At 45.0% G+C, this 10,125-nt stretch overlaps 1 protein-coding gene across 15 annotated transcripts; it reads right to left on the bottom strand.

Annotated features, from left to right (window-relative positions):
- Positions 1–1,175: 1,175 nt before the first annotated feature.
- Positions 1,176–10,076, bottom strand: LOC117138317 (zinc finger protein 436). 15 transcript variants are annotated; one of them, XM_033300334.1, is made up of 12 exons: positions 9,204–10,076; positions 7,206–7,342; positions 7,057–7,136; positions 6,269–6,571; positions 5,723–5,919; positions 5,557–5,662; positions 5,164–5,488; positions 4,933–5,097; positions 4,725–4,872; positions 4,512–4,657; positions 3,835–4,453; positions 1,176–2,592 (listed from the first exon to the last, which is right to left on the bottom strand). In XM_033300334.1, the coding sequence occupies exons 1-12, from the start codon at positions 9,327–9,329 to the stop codon at positions 2,425–2,427; spliced, it is 2,520 nt and encodes an 839-aa protein (XP_033156225.1). In that variant the 5' UTR covers positions 9,330–10,076; the 3' UTR covers positions 1,176–2,424. The 15 variants fall into 15 exon arrangements, with proteins under 15 accessions (XP_033156225.1, XP_033156227.1, XP_033156226.1 ...); XM_033300336.1 differs by having other exon boundaries at positions 4,512–4,654; XM_033300335.1 differs by having other exon boundaries at positions 5,560–5,662.
- Between the last annotated feature and the right edge of the window lie 49 nt (positions 10,077–10,125).

Raw genomic sequence — 10,125 nt, 5'->3', positions numbered from 1 at the left:
CCGATCTATGCAGAACGCTGTATCGAGTGTGGTGGCCATGATGACATCTCCGCTCATCTCACCGAGTTTCCTTGGAATTGAAATTAAATTCTGAGACCGAATCATCGGCAGGGGCGTGCTCGAAATTTATGCGCAAGTTTCGGCTGTCGCATAGCCTCAAGTTCAATTAAGTTTAATTCAACAATGAGCCGAAAAACGCACATCAAGGTAACGTGTGTCCATGTCAGCCCTTATTTGGCAGTTGGCCGAAATGTCGAGATCTCCGAAAATGTTTTTTTTTACCGCCTGCTGCTCCATCCATTGCACAATGCACTTTTAGGGCGACTTGCAAACGACATTCTCTTACGCCCGAATACCCAAAACGGATTCAATCGATGCCCATATGGGCATGAAGAGGAGCCCAGTCACGTAGCAGCATGGCGAATATATTATATTGCTCACTTGTAACTCAAAAAAAAAAAAAAAATTATAAACAATTAAGAGCCCTGGCAGCGAATGAATTGTAATGACTACGGGGGTAGCTGCGCATGTTGGACATTCTCGACGTGCTCCAGCCTATCCGTCGATCATACGAGTGTGTATCTAATTTGTACTTCCATTTGGGGGGCACCTGTGGAAATAAATAGTGCCTTATGTATTCGCTTAGCCAAAACAATTAGGCAACTTTTTGTGTTAAACTTCTTTTATCTTATCTGGCCTAACTTTTGCCTTGGCATTCTACCAAATTTGCAAATTTCGTACTTCCCTTTTCAACATTCCATAAGTAAATCAATATTTTACTGCTGAGAAATTGCAATTGAGTTGACTCATAGTCAATATGGCAAATATTTGCGTTTGTTTGTTTAATCAGCAGATCTATAAATAAGTGCTTCATTAATTTTTGACAAAAGAAAGTTCCTTGGGCAATACGCTGCGTGACAAAACTGTAGGTCCAAAAAATGCACATCTCTTCTAATTAAGCTAAAAGAACTACCTTCAAATAAAACTATATTCATTTTACCACAAAATGGTAAAATGGTTGTATCTAAGCCTTTTTTTTAATTTTATGAATGGCATATGTTGCTCTGTTCTTATCAAAAGATAGAAAACTATATAATCAACAGATAAGACGCCCCCCCTAATACATTCAAAAGGGTGAACGTACTTTTGTTCATTAACAATGCAGCCAGCAATGATTGCAATTACACGTTGGTTTGTTTATTATAATTCATATTTTCCTTTTGTATTTCTTTAAGGCTTACATATTAAAATATATGCTTAGTGTGTAGGTTCATTATTTATTGTTTCATTTATCCGATTACGATAATTACCAATTATGTTCCGCCTGCTTTAACTCGCTCCTAAGACTTAATGTAGATTTTTTACAGTGTGATATACGTCGCCAAGCGTGCATTGGATGATGATGATGTGGGTCGGTTATAAGAGTGTCTGTTCTTGTTAGCTGCTTCTCATGTTCTATTTGCATTGGATAATTTTTAAGTTAAATTTCTCGCTTGCTAGATTGTGTTCTTTTTTTTTTTTGGGTTGTCATACAATTGCAGTCACCTACGTTAAAGATTTCTCCCGCCTTACGTGTTGGTTATCTGTGTTAGCTAGTTTTTGTGCCAGGCACCTACTCCACATTCCTTAGACCCCAGACGACTCCGACTGGAGTGCCTGCGCTCTTTTGGACCTGTTCTGCATTCGCTTGGGCTTGTAGCGAGCTCCGGATTCTGTATGTACAATCGAAAAGTGCTGCACCAACGCGATTCTGGGCAGGAATACCCTCTCCCCCCCTACGGAACGAGGTGCACACGCCCACGATGAGGACCACGCAAACACCCAAGTCCGGATTCGATCGGCAGCTGGTTACGTATTCAAGTGCAACGCATGCTAGTGTCTAGTACTATCCGTAGTCGTCTATGTTTCATGTTAATATGTATACAGTTTACACTTAGGCATAAATATTTTTCGTCTATTTGAATATAAGTTTGTGTATAAGTTGTGTTATTAAAAATCGTGTAATGCGTAAAACCAATTGAACGTAACGCTTTAAAACTTGCAACTCATACAGGTTGTTGTTTTAGATGCGACCAAGGCATCGCAAAAATTAACAGATACTCTACGTAAACCTATATATGTCTGTATATATATATATTATATAAGGTGTGTTCATGTCTGTAACGCTAGTTAACATTTATGTGTACAATCCGTTTTCTTAACCGCTAACCTATGGCTAACTAAAATATTACATTTAAGGGAATCGCTTACGACGCATACGCCCCCACTCCGATGACATTTCTGGTGGGGATCTGCCTGTCTCCGTCCAAGTGTGCTGGTGTCCCATTATGCGCTGATGCTGTTGCTGTTGCTACTGATGCTGTTGCTACTTTTGTGTTGCTGCTGTTGCTGTTGCACGTCCCATGTATTTACATTTTATCTCAATTACTCCGCGCTCATGTCCGCCTGCTCCTGCTGCTGATCCTCCGGCAATACGCTGCGACAGATCTCGTACTTGATTACCTTTCCGTGAATCTGGCCATCAGGCATTATCTGCACCTGCACCTGCTGCTGCTCGCCGGCAGTTGCCAGTTGCTGCTGTGCGGCGGCCTCCTGTAAAAGTGGGGAAGGACAAAAGAGGTTTAGCTTCGGCCAGTGAAAGACTTTCGGCCATGTCAGCCTCTCAACTAGACTATACGTCTATATATGCAGAAATAATATAAACTAATATCAACTAAGGATTACGCTCAGGCAAAGAGGGAACAAGCAGCGTGTCGCACGCTTCGAAGAAAGGGATTAAGAATAAGAATGCACAAAAATGTAAAGATCATAGTGGAGGAGATACAGGGAAGACGCAGGCAAGGTCGACTATGATTAGGTAAATCTCAAGCATACGACAAACAACAAATTAAACAGCAATAACAACGGAAGACATACGAAAATCATGATATACAGAAACACTTATAGACAATAAGCGATAATTTGGATATGTCATACACACCTAAACGCGCAAACTGAAGCCTTTGAATGGAATTCGATTTGATACTATACGATTAGATTGTATTCATTGCAGTGTTATGAGTTTCTTTTAGTTTATAGATTTTGGTAAGAGACTCGCATAGATAGACACATCTTCACATATGGTAGGCAGACACACCCGCACACACACGCACACATCTCACCCAGATCCGAACGGAATGGATCAAAAATCTCCAGTTCCTCTCGCATCCGAGTTTGAATTTACGCGCTTGTGCAAATGGATGTTGCTCGAGTTGATTTTCGTTTGATTAGGTTTTAATTTTCATTTGTGGTTGTATTTATCTTTTTTTTTTCAGTTTTTCTGTTTCACTTAATTCTTAGTAAGAAGTAGTTGGTACAACAAGCTGCAAAGTAGTGGAGAAGGTAATGCGATTATGTTTCAGATTGGTTTCATTGGTTCAGTGGTACATATATGCATAGATGATGGATAAATGGGCGGGCATTGCTGATTAAAGTTAGACGCAAAACAAGTGGCACATTTAACTTAGATTACGCTAAATCTGTTCGCCGCTTCCCGACTGACTTTAAAAGCCTTTTAAGAATCGTTGCCAATATGAATCGTTTATTGTGGATTTGATAACATTGCTTAGGTGCTTAGTATTTTACATGAACGTTAGGACCGCCTAACTTACTCCCAGCTAGAATTAACTCTAATCGACTTAAGTAGTGTGTAAATATCAAAGCATTAAAGAGCGGAACGGAGCGTTTCGGATCAGATCCGGGATTGACGGGATATCGAGTTATGTGGGTTAACTGGTTATCTGATTTTTTCGGGCTATCGGAGAGGCACTGGACTGAAACTGGAGTCTAGCATACCTGTTGCTGCGATATGGCTGGCTTCGTCTCCAGATGCTGGCGCTGGTGCAGCATCAGGTGGTTCTTCTGGAAGAAGGCCTTGCCGCACTCGCACACGTGTGTGCGCACCGTGCAGCCGCCGTTCGGGTGACGCCGATTGTGCTGCATGAGACCGTGCTTGGCGGCGAATCCCTTGCCGCAGCTGGCGCAGAAATGCGACTTCGGTTTGTTGGCCGGCGCCACGGAGACAACATGTTGCTGCTGCTGTTGCTGCTGTTGTTGCTGTTGCTGCTGCTGTTGGGCCACATGCTGCAGATGCTGCTGCTGGCCGTGCACGGGCATCGTAGGCACCGCGGTTACCACGGCTTGTGGATGGGTCGAGTTGGCGGCCTGCACCAGCGTGGTCTGCGACATCACCTGACCGGTGGACGATATGATCTGCACTGGCACTGGGCTCTGGCCCACCAGATTCGGATTGGCCGTGACCACGGTGCCCGGATTCAGGCTAGCCGTGCTCAAGAAGTGACCCGGCAGCGCGGCTGTCAAGGCACACAGATCTGTCATTAGGCTCTTGTCGCCAGTATGAAGGCGCAAGTGAAGTGCCAAGGCTTCTCGGCTATTAAAAGCACTGCCGCATTCGCTACAAAGATAAGTCAAGGGTTAAGGTAGTTGCAAGTGCTTGGGTTGCCACAACTTACCGGCACACAAACTGCGGTCGTGCCACGCCATTGGCATCCGTGGTGGATACAGTCAGCAACGTGGAGTTGCCCGGATTGCTCACCACGGTTATGGTCTGCGGATGCGTTTGCTGTCCGGCTTGGTGGTGATGGGCCTGCTGTAGCTGCTTGAGTTTGTAATTCAAATCAGTCAATTTCTGTGCAATGGTTTCAATAAAGGCTCATCCTACAAACCTGTTGATTTGCTATGATGGTGGCACTGCTCGTGTTAGGATTGACGCCATTGTGCGCCGTCCTCACATGCTGGTGCAGTTCGGCCTTTGTAAGGAATCCCTCGCCACAGCTGACACAGGGATGCGCCTGCTCGCCGGTATGTACCCGCCTTTAAAAGGAGATTATTTAAGAATTAATAGTCACAACATAATATATGCGCTGTCCTTACCTCATGTGGGAAACTAGCGTTCGCTTTTGTAGAAACTCTTTGCCGCATACGGTGCACGAATGGGGAATCTTGCCGTGAATACGTCCGTGGTTAACCAATTGGAACTTGCGTGGAAACGAAGCTCCGCATTCGGCGCAAACAAATGGATTCAATGAACCGTGGAAGCTGTGCGGGAAAAACAATCAACAGTCAAGACAGAAAATCATCGATAGCATTAATAAGCCAACTTACCGCGAGTGCATAATCAGGTGGTTTTCCTGCGCAAAGCTCTCACCACATTCCTCGCAAACATACGGTCGCTCGCCGGCGTGGAACTTGCTGTGCGTGACCAGGTGTCGCTTAAGCGGAAATGCGCGTCCGCACTCCTGGCAGACGAATGGTCGCTCACGGCTGTGGACCCGCGAATGGGTCAGCAGATGGTGCTTGAGGGTGAAGCTCTTCTTGCACTCCTGGCACTGATAAGGTCTCTCCGTGGAGTGAAGCAGCAGGTGAGTGTTGAGACAGTGCTTGTGCGCGAAGCTCTTGCCGCAATGGGTGCAGATGTGGGGGCGTTCACCTGTGGGGCAAACGGAATGATTAGGCCTGTTCATATGTTACGGGTATTCTGCCAGGAACAAGAACAACCACCTGTGTGCACGCGTGCGTGGGTTGTCAAATGATGCTTGAGCAGAAAGGACTTGCCGCACTCGTCGCAACTGTACGGGCGTTCCTTCTTGATGGTGGCGTCCGTCTAAAAAAAACAGGTTACAGGTTATATACCACACTAATAAATCCAAGAAGTTTGGCTTACTTCGCTGAAATGCATTGATTCCTGTAGTTCGGTCTTCGGGGACAACTCTAGTGTGCCTGGCTCCAACTTTAGGTTGGGTGCTTCGCCTTGCGAGTCCTCGTTATCCTCCAGTCCTTGTATAACTTTCTGTACTTGAACTGAAATACCAGGAAGTATGTCACCTAAGAGTGTTGTTGCACCGCCAACGGAACAAAAGCCAAATGGAATTCAAAGGAAGATACAAAAAAATAGAGAAGAAACAAAGGAAAAAAATCAAAGATCCGAACAAACTGAATATGCAAAATCAAACTATTTGGGTTCAATTGGGTTAGTCAAACTTAAAACAATGTTAGACAAACTAAACACAATGGCAAAATCTATGATTACAACGTAACCACGCAACCAGGTAAAAGCAACCGGAACCGAGAATGTACCAATATGCCGGGTATTTTCCGGTAGGATTACTTCAATCGGGGATCAGATCTGATTGTAGTGTGTAGTGTGTGGAGGAGTAGGTGGCAGGAGGGTCAGGATCAGGAGTAACAAACACAGATTTGAGATGCTTACTTGGTGTCCCGCCGGACGCATGGTGATGGGATCCATCGGCAGCGGTGATCGTGTGCGTCTGATGGTGGCCGGCAGCGATGGCGCGCTTGATCAGGATCTCGTTGCACTCCTCTTGCGTAAGATGCAGTGCTCCGATCGAGCTGAAGTGCGACTTGGCCGCCGCAGATCCGGCGGTTAGCACCGTCTGTCCGGTCTTTGCATCAACAATGCTGCCATTGGTCAACGTATGGTGGTGGGCGAGACCCGAATCCCCACCAGCAGCGGCTGCTGCTGCTGCGGCCGTGGCCGGATCCACCAGCAGATCTGTTGTTTCAATTCGATGGGTTGATACGTTTCATTTCGGTTGGAGGAAGGTTCGATCAGCCCGCGCCCGCCGCCCGCCAAGTGATGAGGTGTTGTGTGTGTGTGGTGTTATATGGTGAGATGGTAATGTTGTAGTTTTTGTGCGGTGCAGTTAGCGAGATGATCGGTGGGTCGGTGGTCGATCGGGTGCAATAGCAAAATCGGGCAAACACACAAGCACAATGGGATTTATCGGAGGAGATTGTGGATTTTGGGTTTCGGTTTCGGGTTCGGTTTTTCGGGTTGAATTCAAGGGCGAGCGAGATCGAGCGAGAATTAAAAAAAAATATAAATAAATTAAATAAATAAACGGGAGTAGAGAGAGAAAAACAATCGATTAACAGAAAACCCAAAATATATAGATAATCACAACACAGTAACAGCAATGCGTGCAACACTGAATCGAATCGATGGGTTTCTGATTCGTCTAGAATCGATCCACTTACAGTTCTTGTCGAGGCTCAGGACCTGCTGATTGTTGTCCTGCTTCTTGACCACCGTCGATGCTCCGCCGGCAGTGATAACTCTGCAAGGGATTTAGAATTGTTTATATGTACATTGGGGATCTCTTTGGGCTGCTGGAGCGCCAACGCACCTTTGTGTTCCAGGCGGAAATGAAGGATCGTTTACGACGAACATACGACGAACGACATTATTTTTGCCGCCAGCTGTGAGGCCTTTGACATCCTTTTGAACTGCCAATGATCCATCCGTCGATAGTAAATAGGGCATCTGGAACAAAGACTTTTATTACTCCTAGCTAATGGGGATAAACTAAAGGTTTGTTCTTATTTTTGAATAAACTTAAAAATGCTTATGTTGTAGGAGTTGCTTGTTTTGTTTACACGTGGTCCTTGGAATTGCGATTTTATAAAAGCCTGGCCTTCAAATTTATTTATAAATATTTTGGCTAATGATTTCATTCAAAGAAAGGTTCTAAATCAAACAACAAACGCTCTTTTATATAAAAGAATAATAAAAAAAATCATTTTTAATCTATGTACATTGCACCTAGTCATTTCTACGATTCTATACAAAAACAAATTATTAATGACCAAAAGCCCATTTAAACAAATGAGAGGAAGTAAACTTGTGGCAGTTTTATTGTTCAGCTCAAACCTATGAATGAATTGACCTTCATGAACCTTTTTTTTTTGTGAACTCAAACTTGGCAGGTAGTACAGTCGCCACCAGCTATGCTAAGATCTGCAGGCTGTGATTCGAGTTGTTGGCGGTTGATGCTTCTATTGGCCAAGTGCTTGTCTTTTGTTTTCGCTCTGATTGATAATAACCGCCAATAACCACGCTACACCTGCGCAGCCAGCAGTGCGGCAACAGATGATAGACGATGAGCGAGGGGGGAAGATGGGCGCTGAGAGCGGGAGGGGATGTTCGCAAAAAGCGCGCCTTTTTCACTCTGTATGTGTGTGAGTGCAATTGGACATCGTGGCATGAGAGTGTGTGTGATGGGCGCCAAAATGGTGCGGCAAAAGTAATCAAAACACACGCACGACACCAAACGCACACTGGGGAGCACACGTCATTTCTGGTCGAGTGTGCGTGCATACATACATACACACACATACAGAGGGCAGTCAGCGCGGCGAATTCGGCACTGACGCACACATGCGGAGATATCGGGCGCGCAAGTGCGGCGAATTCGCCGCGTTTGCCATTGTGTAAGTGCCCGCAAATATAAACTAAAAAACAACAAACACAATTTCTCCTGTCAATTGCACAACAAAAAGTATATAAAAAAAAAATGAAACAAACAACAACAAAACCTATGGATAAGCAATAATTATTAATAGAACTTAAATTAGGTTAGCGATATATGCATGAATAGCCTAGAAAAATATCGATTAGCATCGATTGCCTGTGCCAGCTGCCAGACTTTTGAAAATTTCACGACCTTCCCGCTAATTAATTGCTCCGATTTGCCTGTTGGGGGAATTTATTGCTATTTATTTATTTACTTGCTCGCCAGGTGCGCGTGTTGTATTTTGGGAATTTCTCTGCACACAGAGCCAATTGTGTACGCATTCGTTTTACAAATACCAAATTATGAATGTTTACGAATGAAATGGAAACGAAAAAAATCCGTATGGATGTATGGTAAAAGAATTCTAACACACTCGCTCCATCCCCCCCATATAAACATACATACGTACGTTCATTCGTACATATTCGTATATTCGCATGACAACGCAGTTACATAAAGCGTGTGGCGTATGCATATATACGTTGTACATGTACGTAAGTATGTATGTCGCAGTTGCTGTCGCTCGTTTTCCACGTATACCGTATACGTGAATGCCATTCGGGCCGTATACATACACAGTTCGTTGCCGAAAGCAGCGAGTGTTGGTGAGGCGAGCGAGTCCGTGAGCGAGTGTAACGCAGTGCGTGTGTGCGTTTGTGTGTATGCATTGGTGGGCCACAACACAATTCGGTGTGGGAAAGCAACAGCAACAGCAGCACCAACACCCACACGCACGCACCTGGAGCAATGTGGCAAGAGGGGGGAAATATCCTTAGACTGGCAGCTTTCAACGGGTTTATCAGTTTAATAGAGCTATAACTTTGGACTCACCGACTCCCCGCTGACCGTATAGTTGATGTTGGGCGATATCTCCAGTACCGATTCGGCGGCGCGGTTGCCGTTGTCCGCAAAACCCCAGGTATAGCCAAAGGGCGGCGGATTCTGGGCGGCACACATTATTTAGCACAATGCGGGTTGAGAAAGACAGAGAGAGGGGGGAGCGGGGATTTTTTTTTTTTTTTGGATGGGAGGACGGAAGAGAAAAAAGCGCAAAATTTCCAAACGCAAATGTAATTGCACTTCTCGCTTGCTTGTGGTATATGTAGGTATGTATGTATGTATTCTAAAGCACGTACAAAATACTAGCCTCCTCTCTAGTAGTAGTAAGTGGAAATTGGTAATGGTATTTTTGCGGCTGTGTTCGAAGCCAAAATGTACACAACAAATTCGAATACGTTTGGGGGGGTCTCTCTCAAGCACTTTTTCATCAATTATTCGTTATGTTTTCTTCGTTGGGGATATCGCACTGCGACGAAATCGAAATAAAATCACCGAATTCGCTCGCCGACGACGAGATGGGGGCAAGCAACTACTAACTATATAGGACCGAAAAGAAAGTCAAGTTGCTCTGGCTGCGGGCGCCATTTTTTTCCGTCCCTCGGTCTCAACGAAAAAAATTCACTTGGCGTTGGGGAACACACACTCCATTGATAACACACACTCTCCGTTTTGCGTTTTGGTGTCGCCTGGGCGTGGGTGTGCGTGTGCGCCGATGTGTGTGCACGCGCCCCGTGTGACGATGTGCAGTTTTTGCAATTAAATTTATAAACAAAACACTCTTTTTCCTTCAATATAATTCACAGACACAGACACCACTGAACAAATTCCTTAGTGTTCGTGCTTCTCGTTCTCTGACGCCATCTTGTGTGTGCGCAGGCCAGGGTTGCCGAGGCGCCGCAACTGTCTAACATGG

This window comes from Drosophila mauritiana, chromosome 2R (assembly GCF_004382145.1).
Source record: "Drosophila mauritiana strain mau12 chromosome 2R, ASM438214v1, whole genome shotgun sequence".
NCBI lineage: Eukaryota > Metazoa > Arthropoda > Insecta > Diptera > Drosophilidae > Drosophila > Drosophila mauritiana.
The sequence above is the reverse complement of the archived record's forward strand: the minus strand, read 5'-3'. Positions and strand labels throughout refer to the sequence as shown.